Source organism: Pristiophorus japonicus, chromosome 21, assembly GCF_044704955.1.
Source record: "Pristiophorus japonicus isolate sPriJap1 chromosome 21, sPriJap1.hap1, whole genome shotgun sequence".
Lineage (NCBI taxonomy): Eukaryota > Metazoa > Chordata > Chondrichthyes > Pristiophoridae > Pristiophorus > Pristiophorus japonicus.
Window position 1 is genome coordinate 92,527,055 of NC_091997.1, and position 16,544 is coordinate 92,543,598.

The 16,544-nt window shown below is 42.8% G+C and overlaps 1 protein-coding gene across 7 annotated transcripts in view; it reads right to left on the minus strand.

Annotated features, from left to right (window-relative positions):
- herc1 (HECT and RLD domain containing E3 ubiquitin protein ligase family member 1) overlaps window positions 1-16,544 on the minus strand; it is a 284,132-nt gene that overhangs the window by 124,500 nt on the left and 143,088 nt on the right. For all 7 annotated transcript variants that reach the window (XM_070865234.1, XM_070865229.1, XM_070865230.1 and 4 more), the window contains 5 exons: window positions 13,857-13,914; window positions 9,166-9,437; window positions 6,740-6,955; window positions 4,356-4,476; window positions 405-642 (listed from right to left, as the gene is read on the minus strand). In XM_070865234.1, the coding sequence (XP_070721335.1) occupies window positions 405-642; window positions 4,356-4,476; window positions 6,740-6,955; window positions 9,166-9,437; window positions 13,857-13,914 (905 nt within the window). The remainder of the gene's footprint in view (window positions 1-404; window positions 643-4,355; window positions 4,477-6,739; window positions 6,956-9,165; window positions 9,438-13,856; window positions 13,915-16,544) is intronic.

The window sequence follows — 16,544 nt, forward strand, 5'->3', positions numbered from 1 at the left end:
CTTCTCCACTTCAGTGCTGGCTAATAAAGGTTACTGGTCACAGAGTGACCTTCTCTCTAGTATGGGCCTCGTGTGCATTTGTACTGTATAGTAAGGACGTTATTATTAGCTAACCCCCGTTCCGCTGCTTTTAATGTAAATGCATCCATCAGAACCACAAATACAGATGTGGCAACTCAACTGTGCACCCGCACAAGGTATTTTACACAACCAAGTACTCAGGAAAATAAAACAAAATGTCTGGAAGAAAAATCTCGTGGAAATATTTGGAATTAATTCAGAACAATGTGGTTCAAATGAACTCTCAAGGCACACCCATTAGCAAAAGGCTAGATCCCATCTCCATATCAATGTAATTACTGTACCAAAGTAGTTACTGATAGAAAGTTGAAACTTATGCTTACCCTGTGGTGATAGCTAGAATCTGAAGCAATCTAGTGCTGGCAACCTTCAAAGCTGTGCTGAGCTGTGAAACACCAGGCTTTTGTATCAACTGCAGTGGCTGTCCTAACATAGTGTCAGTGCCACACAACTGGGATAATACATTCAACAATCCACTGGAAATTGCCAGAGAGACATCCACTGGCTGGTAACGCACACTGAGGGCGAATACTGTAACCAGCAAAAGGCGCTGTTGGGCTCCTGAAAACAGGAATAAAAACAGTCAAAGAACATGTATTTTTAACAATACTGACAGATAGAAATACATGTTTTAATAAATAATGCCGCAATGATAACACGAGTACTTTCAAAATCTATATATTGCAAAAAGCTTTTGCATTGTACTCTATTGTAAAAATGTAAAGCACTAGTTCATTTTCCATGGCATTTCACACAGGAAGTCAAGACCAATAACAGAATTCAGGTGAAATGGGGTTAGAGGCCAAGGGATAGATAAATAGGACCACAGTGTGCAGACGTATTTCAGTAGCCATTCCAAAAACAACTGAAGTTACATGCAAAGCCACCAACTAGCTGATCGTTATTTCTCTCTGACCTAGTACTGGCTGAAGTTTTAGGTGTATGTGCTATTATGTGGCTCTCATTGTTATGCTCGAAGATGCAGTGCTTTCTCAGTGTCAAAGAAATGAAGCTGTGATCATAATGTGCAATGAGTGGATTCCAGGGTGGAAGTGGGAAAAAGGAAGATAAACTGACCAGAATAGCAGTACAGTGACATGGCTTTCTAGATAAATGTTTTCATACATATGATAGGAACATCTTGTGTGTGTCTAGAGGTAGAACAAATCAGGAAGGAGAAAGATTAATAAGAAAAGAAAATGAAATTGTCCTGATAAAGATAAAGCACCAAAATAATTTGGTGGTAAAAAGGTTCACTAATGTGTACATGTTCATAGTGGGAAGGGAGGAGAAAAGGAAAGAAAAAGGATTGCATTTAAATAATACCTTCACCCAAACCCAGTAATTCCATCAAGGGGGTGGCACAAGGGAAAAAAAGGCATGTTTCCAGCAACATACCAGGACTAGCTTTTTAAAAAAAAAGTCAACTCTTTCTGAAATCCAGACAGAAAATGCTTTATGCACAGCAGAAAACTGGAAATTGAGAGTTAAGTGAGCTATAGTCTAGAATCGAACAAAATGTAGATACAAGTTAGAGTCAGGTTCACTAACTATTAATCACAAAAAGGCAGTTAATGAGTTGAATAGCTTCGGAACAAGTATTTTTAAAAATCTGGAAAGAGGTGAAAATGTGCTGCCTGGCATTCAAGCACCAAAGGGCATTAGACATAAAGGAGAGTGAAAAACATCTGAGTAGATCGTACGCGGCATTAGAAAAACAGGGGGGAGGGAATCCAAAGTGAAAGCAAATAATGTGGGAGGTGGATGGGTAAAAAGGGGAGGACAATGACATGATCTAAAATTGCTGGAGTCTACGATCAGATCATGGAATGGTTCAGAGAAAGGGGAGATACTTTTCCTGAAGTCTGCACTGAGTTTGCGTGGAACAGTATAAAAGGTGAAACGTAAAAAGATCGGAGTGGGAATAGCATGTGGAGTTGAAGCCATGAGCTATGGAACGTTCAACAAAGAGGTGATCCAATCAGGACTAGGCCAGTCAATGTGGAGAGAGTGAATACAGTGTACTAGATTGTAGAAAATGTGTGCAAGTTGCTGTCTCACATGAAAGCAGTGTTTGGGGCCCTGGACAATGATGTAGAAGACACAAATGGACAAGTTTTGCATAGGAAAGTGTCACATTATAGATGGAAGCAATCTGGTAAACAGGAAGCCTGTGGGATGGGAGTTAATGACAAGAGGGACCCAGTCAGTATTGTGAGGAGAGGAGGGAGATAACAAAGGCACAGAAAACATTGTGGTTATGATCAAGAGCCCTGTCCACCAGACAATAAGCAACCTCAGCTGAGGAAATAGAAAGACATATCTGAAGCTTTAATGTAGTAAGACCCCCTCCATTTTGTTCCATCCTATAACAGGTCTTGCTTATCTCCCGGTTTTAGTTCCGATGGGCTAGATTTTCCCCAAGCAGTTTTTTCGGCGCACTTTCCGTAAATGCGCCGACTTTGTGGGCTGGAAACGACGCTGAAAGAATGTGCCCCCATTCTGGCCGCTCTTGTGTGTGTCCCGGGTCCTGACATGGCGTTTCTCGTGAGGTGAGGGGGGCAGAGCTACAGTCCTGCACAGCAAACACTGCTGGTACCTCTGCACATGCGCGCTAGAGTGTGCATGCATGTGCAGCAGCTCAATGCAGCCCGATGCTGTCCCTATCCCGAGCCGAGTGGCATGCCGCACAATCTGATATCGAAGGATCGCATTGGAGTAATGGAATCTGGAGGTGATGGAGACATGAGAGTTTTAGTGGCAGATGGGCTGTGGCCCTTTTGACAAGGGCGGGGGAGCGGGACTAGCTGAAGTGCTCTTGGAGAGCTGGCACGGGCTCGACGGAGCATTGACTTGGTGCAGGGCCAGGATGGCAAGGAGAATTCACAGGACACCGGAGAGGAGAGCATTGATAGTCAAAAGTGCCCAGCATGTGAGATCATCTTCCCGCTCAACCTGGAGGACTTTGATTTCGAGCAGCACATTGTGAAGCACTTTGTAGCCTTTCCTCTACCTTCCCCCTCCCGATGCTGCCGAGACCAGCCTTCCCTCTCCCTCCCGACCCGTCCTGTTGCCTTCCCTGGCCGATTTCAACTAAAGGTAGGATTTAATACAATGTTTTAATTGTTGTTCAATTGTTTCCCTATTTTTATGTAGTTATTTGAACTTTTATATTGAATGTTTGCTGCTTGGGGCTTGGTGCAGGTCCTACCTGCGTCGATTTGTTAACTGTCCACAACGTTTTTCAGAGCTGGCCACATACTCTGACCCAAGTGGATTTGGAGTAACTTTTAGCTGGCCAAAATGGCATAATGGCCAAAAGTTGAGTAAGTGTATGAGAACGCCCCCTTTTGGAAAAAAAAGTGAAGTAAAAAAAAAATCGTATCTAACTGACTTACTCTGGAGCAAATTTTGTTGGAGAAATGGCATTTTTAAAACTTACGCCAGAAAAAACAACTTACTCCAAAAAAATTGGAGCAAGTCATGGGGAAAATCGGGCCCAATGAAAGGCTGCACTATAAGAGAATAACTATCTTTTCCCTTTAGTGTTAACGGACCTATAGTATATTTCCTGTATACGCTGTAGCAGTATTTTCATTGCATTTCATTATTCTAGGTGATTAAATATACAATCCTATTCAGAAAACCATTTTTTCAATACTTCAGTAACGATTTTGCAGAATTGCACAGCTGAATCAAGAATAACTGATGAATGTGCCATCAAACACAGCTTTAGGTTTCAGTTTACATGACTTTGACTTGAGTGTTAACAGTGATTATTCTTAAGCAAATAAAATATAGCTGTAACATGAATGAAGATTGTAAAACCAGTGATTATTAAAAATTGTACATACACGTTGCTTTTTTTAAAAAAAAGCTTGTAATACTGAAGTCACACTTGAGCACATTTTACAGCTGTGTCTTGGGGAATGGGAAATATTCAGAATATCAATTGACTGGCTCTTTTAGTGCAGCAAGAATGAAATCTAACCATTAGCTTTTAGAAAGCTCAGAAATTGAAGTTAGCTGAATAGAATACAGAAGTTGGATACTAAACAAAATTCTATTGCAGACCAGTAATACTGCAAGCATGTTCTACAAATCTCTTGCTAACATTATTCATTTACGTGCTTTGCATTCAGGTTTTGGCTTTATACCTTTGGCGATGTAAAGGAAGGAGAAAAATGAAAGAAGATGACAGCTTTTTAAGTGAACTCTATAACCATCAGTGTCTTAACTCATCCAGTTTTTAATGCTACATTCCAGCTCCTTACCAACATGGTGCTTGTTGGCCTGCAACGCCCGCTCGAGGGTGGCAGATAGCTGTTGGTAGATCTTGTGAACCGCTGCCTGGATATCCATCTGAATGTTTCTCCTGGCAGCCCGGATGCCATCCTAAATGGTCAAATTAATAAGTCATGTAAATGTTGATCAATTATCTCAGCACACTATACCCAAAGATCGTTAATAGTTACAAACATACTGGAATTTAAAGGAAGACTTACATTTCTATGGTGCTTTTCACAACCCAATGACATCCCAAAGCACTTTACAGCCGGTGAATTATTTTTTGAAGTTTAGTCACCATTGTAATGTAAGGAAACGCAGCTGCCAATTTGCGCACAGAAAGCTCCCATAAACAGCAACGAGATAATGACCAGATAATCTGTTTATTAGTGATGTTAGTGGATACTGGGAAGAACTCCTCTGCTCTTCTTCGAAGCCCACCCGAGGGGGCAGAAGGGGCATCAGTTTAATGTCTCATCTGAAAGACAGCACCTCTGACAATGCAGCACTCTCTTGGTACTGCACTGGAGTGTCAGCCTAGAGTTCAAGTCTCTGGAGTGGGAATTGAACCCACAACCTTCTGACTCAGAGGCGAGAGTGCTACCAACAAGCCATGGCTGACACATTCATAAACCTTAATTTCACAATGTATTTAAGAATATGTAATATATTTTTTAAATCCTACAGCTGCGCACACTTCCTGTCACCTTTTTCCATTATAAATTAATTTGTCTACATTTAGAATGGAATGTGCCAATGGAAATTTATTAAATTACACCCCATCGCCAGTGGAGCGGCTGCACTGTCACCACTTGTAAGAGGGTGTAATTACAATGCGATAAGTTTACACGGGCAGTTTTCATACGTGTGGACAAACAACAATTTGTATTTATATAGCACCTGTAACGTAGTGAAACATCCCAAGGCGGTATTAGGAGACAAAAAAAATGAGACACTGAGCCACATAAGGAGGAATTAGCGCAGGTGACCAAAATCTTGGTCATAGAGGTAGATTTTAAAGGAGTGTCAAAGAGGAATTTATAAATGGAACTAGAAAGATATGGACTGAATGTACGTTTATAAATTTGGGACTGAATTCTGTGAGCCTAGGTCCCATTATCCACTGGCCTCTAAGCTCTACATCAAATGAAAACTACAACTGACTTGTATTTGCAAAGCCATGGGAGATGGAATAAGGTTAGACTGGGGGTGAGAAGTGGGGGAGGGGGTGTATCGGGAGGGTTCCCTTACAGATATGCACTCCTTCCGACCAATTTTCCTGTATTCGCTGCGCTCAGGCAGGACAGAAAAATTGGCCCCAATACTTCTTGAACAAGTAGGGAGTATTTTTTATATTCAGTTATGTGCAGAATTATTCAGCCATGGCTCAGTAGCAATCTAGTCTTTGAGCCAAAGGTTCAAGTCCCACTACAGAGACTTGAATTTCCGATTTTCCCAACTCACCTACAGCCCAGTTTCTGGGAGCTGGATCAAGGCAGTAACCCGACAATGATATCACGTGCTACTCCTTATGGTACTGAGCTTCTATACTTAAGGCAGGGGTATTGAAAATACTTTCCCCATAATATTAAGTGATGCTCAGCCACCTGGATTAAAAAAAATACAAAGCTGTCTTTCACTAGTGGATTCAATCTTTCATATTAGCAGAGCTACCCACCAGTCACCATAGCATGGCAATTTGAATACATTGCATCTCCATTAATAATATTGGGAAGCAATGTCCCCGTCCTCCCCCATCCCCAGGTCAGCTCCTCTAGTTGGGAATGCAAAGCCGACCCAGGTTTTGATTTCAGGGAGAGAAGGCCCGAAGGACAGGACCAATTTTGTCCAAACTGGACAGGAGGTGGATAGACATCGCCACAGAATCAAACCTCATGATTCACAAAACTTCCAAGATTTCAGGAGCACACATGAGTTGGCAAATAAAGCAATTTTCTGAAAAAATCTGATTTGGAATAATTTCTAATTCTCAATGTGGTGACGACTAAAAATGAAAATCCCAAAACAACAACCACCTGCATTTATATAGCACCTTTAACATAGAACATTGAAAATATACCAGATGCAGTAAATGAGCTCTCCTGTCGAAGTCCATTAATATAATGAAATTTAGAATACCAAGAAAAGGGTCTATTTGGGAGTTATTTGTGACTGGTTACCATTATTATCTAATGATATTTTTCCTGTATGGTGTTTCCATGGGCCATCTTTCCCTTTTAAAACAAGATTCTTAAAATTAAACGGTACTTCAATAAGCTGGAGCCTTGTCACAGAACGAGACTTGGAATTTCAGATTATTTTCGTTCCCCCCCAAAGCCCAGTCGATATGTTGATTACACTTGGCAAGTACCTGATAGTGATGTAGTTGGACACTTTCGCCTTTGATTCCTGCATTGCCTACCGTGCCCAGGCCAAAGCATCCTGCCAGGAATTGTAACCTGACTGAGGTGAGCAAAGAAGCAGAGTGGAACCACGATGCCAGGCAATGACTCCCTGCCGACTGGCTGCCCTTTTCCTCCATACCAGAAAGCAGCACCAGAATTTGATGAAGCGCTGCCAAGCGAAGCTAAAAAGTGTTCAATAAAAAGTATTACTTGCAGAACTTCACACTCATTCAATTCAATCCTTTACATCAATAAGACAAATGAGGATAAAAATAGAAAATGCGGGAGATGGGTTCATAACCACCGACTCCCACAGCTACCACGCAAAACACCGCGGATGGTGGAAATCAGCGGGTCAGGCAGCAGCTGTGGAGAGAGAAACAGAGGTAACGTTTCAGGTCAACAACCTTTTGTCAGAACTGGAAAAAGTTAAGAGGTGCAACAGGTTTTAAGCAAATGCAGAGGCAGGGAAAAAGGGAGGGGAGGAAAGAACAAAAAGAAAAGGTTTGTGATACGGTAGAAGAGATTAAATGACAAAAGGTCTGATTGTACAAGGCAAAAGATGGTAATGGGAAAAGAAACAAAAGATGGGTGTAGAAGAGGTATAAATGGGGATAGCAGAATCATCAACTGCTGCCGCCTGGAATTGTTGAACTCTATGTGGAGTTCAGAAGGCTGTAAAGTGCCTAATTGAAAGATGAGGTACTGTTCCTCGAGCTTGCAATGAATATCACTGGAACAGTGTAGGAGGCGGAGGATGGAGAGATCAGAGTGGGAGTGGAGCGGGGAATTAAAGTGTCAGGCGGCTAGAAGCCGAGGGTCACGCTGCGGACCAAAATGGTCACCCAATCTGTGTTTGGTCTCTCCAATGTAGAGGAGACCGCACTGTGAGCAGCAAATACAGTATACTACATTGAAAGGAATAGATGTAAATCGCTGTTCACCTGGAAGGAGTGTTTGGGCCCTGGATGGTGGGAAAGGAGGGGAAGATGTGTTTGGTGGTGGGATCACGCTGGATGTAGTGGAAATGTTTGACAGGGCCCTCGAGCATGTGCGTTCCATTTCCGATACTTCTGCCCTCACCCTTAAACCTCCCTCCCAGAACCACGATAGGGTTCCCCTTGTTCTCACCTTCCACCCCACCTGCCTCCACATTCAACAGATCATCCCTCCGTCCCTTCCGCCACTTATAGCGCGATGCCACCACCAAACAAATCTTCCCCTCCCTTTTCAGCATGAAAGAACCGTTCCCTTCTTGAAACCCTGGTCTGGTCCTCAAACATCCCTGACACCCACCCCCCTTTCTATAGGCTCAACCTTACCTCCTGCCGATTCTTTCGATGCCCTCCGCTGCTTTAAGAGTTTCTAGTTTCCTGGCCCTAGCCGTCTCCTTTCATCACGGACGTCTAATCCCTCGACACCTCCATCCCCCACCAGAACAGCCCGAGGGCTCTTCGCTTTGGTCTTGAACAGAGACCCTATCCACTACCACCCTCCTTCGTCTGGCTGAACTTGTTCTCACATTGAACAACTTCTCCTTTGATGCCACTCATTTCCTCCAAATAAAAGGTTTGGGAACCCATATGGGTCCTAGCTTTGGCTGGCATTTCATGGGATATGCAGAACATTCTTTGTTCCGGTTCTACTCAAGTCTCCCCCCCTCCACCTCTTTTTCTAGTATGAGCTGTTTCCTGCTCTCGCCCCGAACTGGAAATTTTTTTATCAACTTTGCTTCCAATTTCCACTGTTCCCTCGCCTTCACATGATCCATCTCAGACTCTTCCCTTTCCTTCCTCGACTTCTCGGTCTCCATTTCTGGTAATAGAACATCTAAGAAAATCCACTATAAGCCCACTGACTCCCACAGCTACACTTCCTCCCACTGTAAATTTCTATGATTCTGTGACTCTTTTCCATTCTCCCAGTTTCTCCTCTCCGTCGCATCTGTTCCGACGATGCCACCTTCCATACTAGTGCTTCCAATAGGTCTTCCTTTTTCCTCAACCAAGGATTTAAAGTAATTGGTAGAGGATTAGAGGAGAGTTGAGGAAAATGTTTTTCACCCAGAGGGTGGTGGGGGTCTGGAACTCACTGCCTGAAAGGGTGGTAGAGGCAGAAACCCTCACATTTAAAAAGTACTTGGATGTGCACCTGAAGTGCCATAACCTACAGGGCTAAGGACCAAGAGCTGGAAAGTGGGATTAGGGTGAGTAGCTCTTTCAGCCGGCAGACACGAGGCACCAAATGGCTTCGTTCTGTGCCGTAAATCTCTGATTCTATGACTTTCTTTGAGCAGCAGAACTAGAAGTGGATAAATGCAAGTTTTCAAGTGAAAGGTTTCTGCCCTTGTAGTTGTCTGGGCTAAATACTTCCAAGAACCTCCACTGCATACCTCGGATCTAAGCTGCTGCTGCTCCATGGCGATGATGATAGCCTGAGGATTGGAGGACATGTTTTCTTCAGGCTCTTTAAAACCTGGGGAGGTTCCCACGCCTCCACTCACAAAACTAACAATGTTTTCAATGAATGTGTGGATTCCAAGCGACCGATTCAGATCAAAATCCGATGCATTATACGAGTGGGAAATACCATAGGACAGATCTCTGCTGTGTTTTAGCCGTATCCAGGAGGCCCTCAGGGAGTCTGTTGGACTATAAGGAGGTCCTGTGGAGAATGAAACAATGGAAATAAGACAACATCAGCAGAGATATTTGTATACAAGAATACAATAAACACCTATGTGTTCTCTTCTATTTATACTATAACAAGCAGATCAAAAATCTGGTACTATGTAATGAGACAGGATTAATAAATGATCTCGTAGTAAAGGATCCTCTAGGAATGAGTGACCATAACATGGTTGAATTTCAAATTCAGTTGGAGGGTGAGAAAGTTGGTTCTCAAATCAGGGTCCTCAGCTTAAATAAAGGAGACTACAAAAGGTATGAGGGCAGAGTTGGCTAAAGTGGATTGGGAAAATACATTAAAGTATAGGATGGTTGATGAGCAGTGGCAGACATTTAAGGAGGTATTTCATAACTCACAACATAAATATATCCCAATGAGAAGGAATGACTGAGAGAAGTGTAACCATCTGTGGCTAACTAAGGAAATAAGAGAGGGTATCAAATTGAAAACAAGGGCATACAATGTGGCCAAGACTAGTGGGAGGCCAGAGGATTGGGAAAATTTTAAAAGCCAGCAAATAACGACTAAAAAAATTAGAGCGAGAGGGACGATAGATGATGAGAGTAAACTAGCACAAAATATAAAAACAGATAGTAAGAGTCTACAGGTACATAAAAAGGAAGAAAAAAAAAAAAAAAAGAGTGGCTAAAGTAAATGTTGGTCCCAAAGAGGATGAGACTGGGGAATTAATAATGGAGAAGAGGGAAATGGCAGAAGCGTTGAACAAATATTTTGTATCGGTCTTCACGGCAGAAGACACTAAAAACATCCCAGTTGCGGATAATCAGGGGGTTATAGGTAGGGATGAACTTAATACAATCACAAATGTAGTAGTACTCGGTAAAATAATGGGACGAAAGGCAGACAAGTCCCCTAGACCTGATGCCTTACATCCCAAGATCTTAAAAAAAAGATTGGCTTCAGAGATAGTGGATGCATTGGTTGTAATTTACCAAAATTCCCTGGATTCTGGGGCGGTCCCAGCGGATTGGAAAACCGCAAATGTAACACTCCTATTTAAAAAAAGGAGACAGACAAAAAGCAGGAATCTATAGACCAGTTAGCCTAACGTGTCATTGGGAAAATGCTAGAGTCCATTATTAAGGAAGCAGTAGCAGGACATTTGGAAAAGCATAATTCAATCAAGCAGAGTCAGCATGGTCTTATGAAAGGGAAATCATGTTTGACAAATTTGCTGGAGTTCTTTGAGAACAGGGTGGAAATGGGGGGAACCAGTGGATGTGGTATATTTGGATTTCCAGAAGGCATTCAATAAGGTACCACATAAAAAGTTACTGCACAGGATAAAAGTTCACGGGGTTTGGGGTAATATATTAGCATGGATAGAGGATTGGCTAACTAACAGAAAACAGAGTCGGGATAAATGGGTCATTTTTTGTTTGGCAAACAGTGACTAGTGGGGTGCCGCAGGGATCAGTGCTGGGACCTCAACTATTTACAATCTATATTAATGACTTGGATGAAGGGACCAACTGCAATGATGCCAGGTTTGCTGATGATACAAAGATGGGTAGGAAAGCAAATTGTGAGGAGGAGGACACAAAAAATCTGCAGAGAGATATAGACAGGCTAAGCGAGTGGGCAAAAATCTGGCAGATGGAGTATAATGTGAGAAAATGTGAGGTTATCCACTTTGATAGAAAAAAAAATAGAAAAACAAATTACAATTTATATGGAGAAAAATTGCAAGGTGCTGCAGTACAGAGAGACCTGGGGGTCCTTGTGCATGAAACAGAAAAAGTTAGTACAGCAAGTAATCAGGAAGGCAAATGGAATGTCGGCCTTTATTACAAGGGGGATAGAGTATAAAAGCAGGGAAGTCCTGCTACAACGGTACAGGGTATTGGTGAGACTACACCTAGAGTGCTGCGTACAGTTTTGGTCTCCGTACTTAAGGAAGGATATATTTGCATTGGAGGTTGTTCAGAGAAGGCTCACTAGGTTGAGCCGGTTGAGCCTATACACACTGGAGTTAAGAAGAATGAGAGGTGATCTTATCGAAACATAAGATAATGAGGGGGCTCGACAAGGTGGATGCAGAGAGGATATTTCCACTCATAGGGGAAACTAAAACTAAGGGACATAGTCTCAGACTAAGGGGAAGCCCATTTAAAACTGAGATGAGGAGCAATTTCTTATCTCCGAGGGTTGTAAATCTGTGGAATTCTCTGCCCCAGAGAGCTGGGGAGGCTGGGCCATTGAATATATTTAAGGTGAAGATAGACAGAGTTTTGAGCGATATGGGAGTAAAGGGTTATGGAGAGCAGGCAGGGAAGTGGAGTTGAGGCTATGATCAAATCAGCCATGATCTTATTGAATGGTGGAGCAGGCTTGAGGGGCCAAGCTGGCCTATTCCTGCTCCTATTTCTTATGTTCTTAAAAAACAAAAAATAACAAAGTGCCAGGACATTACGAGGCTGAAATGGCCCCGCCTCAGTCGGGGCGGAGGTGGCGACATTTGAGAAATTGGCCTCCTTTATTTTTGTGGTGGTGCACACTACTGATCGCCCGTGCTCCCGCTGTGTCGGCCACACACCGACCCGTTACAGACCGGCGGCGACCTCCTTTCCGCCCATGTGGGAAATTACCCCGCGGGAGCGGATCGGCTGCCGTTCAGTGCCCCCGGCGGGAAACTGCTTGTGGCTGGGCGGCGCCTCCGCCCTTAAAAGGGTAGGACGCACTGCTGCGGCCGCCATTTTATTTAAATATTCGGCAGACTCCGATGTCGGCACAACGACGGCAGCCACGGGTCCACCAACAGGCAGCCTGGCACCCCTCTTGGTTACTGAGCCGCTGGCCCAGCCGAAACCCTCCCTGGTGGCCTAGTGGGCCCAACTAAACTTTGTACAGAGCTCGCAGAGGCCCTCTCCTTTAACTGAGGGGGGGGCCGGGGGGGGAAGACACCGTGACATTAGCGCTACGCAGCACATCCGCGTCGCGCTGACATCATAAGCGTCGTCATGCTGACCGCCTGCCTTCACCCTGCTCCCGAACGATTTCCGCCCCTCAGCTGAGGAAAATCATTTGTATCGGTAGGTGCAGCCTGTTTCACCCGGGGGCAATTTCGAACCATACTTCTATTATTCCAAATAGCACAGGTCATTAGAAAATAAAGGGGAACTATTGGCCATCTCTTGGCCAGGTCTTGAAGGTCCCTAGCTAAAAATTCTATTGATGCTTTATTCTTCTAAGCACTGTTGTGCAAGCTCATAGCAAACCAGAACAAAGTTACAAAAGCTGATAGCAAGGGAACTCCCAGAACTATCTCTATATAGTGATAGGTAAACGACAGCTGGAACGCCTGGTCATTACATTGCTTAAGCTGTGAACTTCCGCCAAGGCAAAGCAGCACCAACACCAATGACAATCTGACCTATTGGCCCAACAATCATGGTGCATAACAGATGGAACAAACCAATGCTGCTACAGTTTAAGAACAGTATATATCGTACGTGGGATAATATACGTAGGCAAGTTTAAAAAGGTTAAACATGCCATCAGTTACTTGCTTGCAGTTCTTCTTGTTTCTGGGACTCAACTGGCCAACAAGGAGTAACCACGCTACCACATAGAATCAGAAGGCAAAAGGAGACATTTGACACAACACGTGATTAGAAAGTTTATGTTTGAAGCAGCTGAGTGCTTTGGGCATTATATAACCTGAAATCCTGATCAGCCATTAGAAGGTTTCCCCAAGAACAGTTCAAACTGCCATGCCACACAAAATATAACCCTAAATATTTACACTGGTCTTACACAGATAGTCAAGCATCAAATCATTTAAGATAGTTGAATATAGTTGAACTAAATTTAGGCTTGACTGCAGCTGTTTACACAGATTAAGTGTGCTCTTTCACATTATGTCCAAAGTATGCACTCAAATATGTTTCCTGTTTTCCCCGAACACGAGAACTTTGATCATTGGTCACAATTGGCGGAGAGTCAGAGCAGTCGACAGTACCAGTAAATGTAATGCAGGCGTGACAGAGTGAAATATATTATGCTTAAGATTAAACACAAGACGAGGATGAAAGATTCTCCAAATGGCTCAGGTTTGGCACCGACATTTAAAAACTCTCATTTAAAAATGAAAATGATATACAAGTATTACTAAAATTCTGTCCAAAACTGTGCAGCAATGCCAATACAAATCAATTAAACAAACAAGGACAAACTGATACGATATTCTAGGACAACTCATTCCAACATTACATTAACATCTAAGTGACAAAAGCAGAAAGTTAAAGAAACGAAAGACTTGGATTTATATAGCATCTTTCACGACCACCAGACGTCTCAAAGCGCTTTACAGCCAATGAAGTATAATTGGAGTGCAAGTCCCTGCTGTAATGTAGATTTGCACAATAGACTCACCCCGTTTTCTCTGAACAGATGCCAAATCTAAATCCACATCCACATTTCTTCTGGAGTTCTTTAAGAAAAATACATGGAACAAAAAATAAAATGCATTTTAAAATGTACCAGTCAATAAACCATAAAAAACGACAACTTTATTCCAGCTTAAAAATAGGGTCCGTAAAGTTGTAAATACATCTTTTAGCTTTTTGACCACTGCACTGGAGTTTACTTCGAGTTTGAGAGAGATTCATCTGGGAATGGTCAAGCTCAAGGAAACACTAATAAATATATTAATTGGAACAGTCAATTTAAAAATAAGGGCCGTCTAGCGATTAAAAAAAAGTAATCGCAATTAATGTTGCGATTAACATTTTTAATCTGTTTTAATCGCATAGATCATCGATCATCTGATTCAAGTTTGTTTTCTACTATTAGCAACCAAAAATAAGCCAACATAAAAAGCCAGTTTCCCTAATCTTCCCTAATCAGTAGTTCTAGCCCACCTCCCTTTTCTCCTTCCCTATCTTTTCTGAACACTTTGTAACTGTGAATATTAAGTACCCAGTCCTCACCATTTTTAAGCCACATTGCCGTTATTGCCAATACATCATATTCCCACACAGCTAATTATGCTTGTAACTCACCAACTTTATTGACCACACTTTGCGCATTTACATACATGCATTCTAACCCTGTCTTTGCATTCCTCATAGTCCTTCTTGGTCTGCTCCTAATATGGTACCATTTCTTTCTCTAGTAATATTCAACACTCTCACTCCTTTATGTACCCTAATGCCAGAAGGCATTTAATAAGGTGTCACATAAAAGGTTACTGCACAAGATAAAAGTTCACGTGGTTGGGGGGTAATATATTAGCATGGATAGAGGATTGGCTAACTAACAGAAAACTAACAGATAAATGGTTCATTCTCTGGTTGGCAACCAGTAACTAGTGGGGTGCTGCAGGGATCAGTGCTGGGACCCCAACTATTTACAATCTATATTAACGACTTGGAATAAGGGACTGAGTGTAACGTAGCCAAGTTTGCTGACGATACAAAGATGGGAGGAAAAGCAATGTGTGAGGAGGACACAAAAAATCTGCAAAAGGACAGACAGACTAAGTGAGTGGGCAAAAATTTGGCAGATGGAGTATAATGTTGGAAAGTGTGAGATCATGCACTTTGGCAGAAAAAAAATCAAAGAGCAAGTTATTATTTAAATGGAGAAAGATTGCAACATGCTGCAGTACAGCGGGACCTGGGGGTACTTGCGCATGAAACACAAAAGGATAGTATGCAGGTACAGCAAGTGATCAGGAAGGCCAATGGAATCTTGGCCTTTATTGCAAAAGGGATGGAGTATAAAAGCAGGGAAGTCTTGCTACAGCTATACAGGGTATTGGTGAGGCCACACCTGGAATACTGTGTGCAGGTTTGGTTTCCATATTTACGAAAGGATATACTTGCTTTGGAGGCAGTTCAGAGAAGGTTCACTAGGTTGATTCCAGAGATGACGGGGTTGACTTATGAGGAAAAGGTCGAGTAGGTTGGGCCTCTACTCATTGAAATGTATAAGATTATGAGGGGGCTTGACGAGGTGGATGCAGAGCAGATGTTTCCACCGATGGGGGAGACTAGAACTAGAGGACACGATCTTAGAATAAGGGGCCGCCCATTTAAAACAGAGAGGAGAAATCCCTTCTCAGAGGGTTGTAAATCTGTGGAATTCGCTGCCTCAGAGAGCTGTGGAAGCTGGGACATTGAATAAATTCAAGACAGAAATAGACAGTTTCTTAAACGATAAAGGGATAAGGGGTTATGGGGAGCGGGCGGGGAAGTGGAGCTGAGTCCATGATCAGATCAGCCACGATCTTATTGAATGGCGGAGCAGGCTTGAGGGGCCGTATCGCCTACTCCTGTTCCTATTTCTTATGTTCTTATTCCTCTTTTCTACTTCTATATGCTGGTGCCCACCCCCCTGCCAATTTAGTTTAACTCCTCCCCAGCCACACTTGTAAACTTCCCCGCGAGAACATTGGTCCCAGCCCTGTTGAGTCATCTATTAATGTGGTTGTGCTTGTACTGAAGATTAGCATATGGACAGATGAACGTTGCAGAGCAAAGATCTGGGAGGGGCCTCGGGACAGTGCACCAAGTTTAAATCCAAGTGAAGAATGCTACCTGTCAGCACAAAACACTACGGTTGGTGTGATATTGGCTGAAACCAGAGAGCAGATCACCTGTCTGTCCACTTGCTTGAAGTTAGTGCATGGCCCAACGACATGAGGAAAGGAATATTAAAATAACTTCAAAAAGCAAAGTTTGTCCTGTATGCATAACTTCCATAATTAACGAGTTAAAACCAGTTAATCGCCAGAAGTTAACTGATTAGTTGACGTCCCTTGTAAAAATGGATCAAAGATTAACCCAGTTACATAGAAACATAGAAAATAGGTGCAGGAGTAGGCCATTCGGCCCTTCGCGCCTGCACTGCCATTCAATGAGTTCAAGCTAGAAGCTGCCAATTTTCTCAACTCCTGGACTCGGACTTGTGACTCCTGTAGACCGATTCTGTAAATGAGCTAACTGAATGTTCACCATAGTCAAATAGTCACTATTTGAAAGCAGTTGAGAATAGCTTCAATTGACAAAAAGGTGCTACTGCTGTATGAAAGGCATGTGCCTTCTGTTCACCTCACAC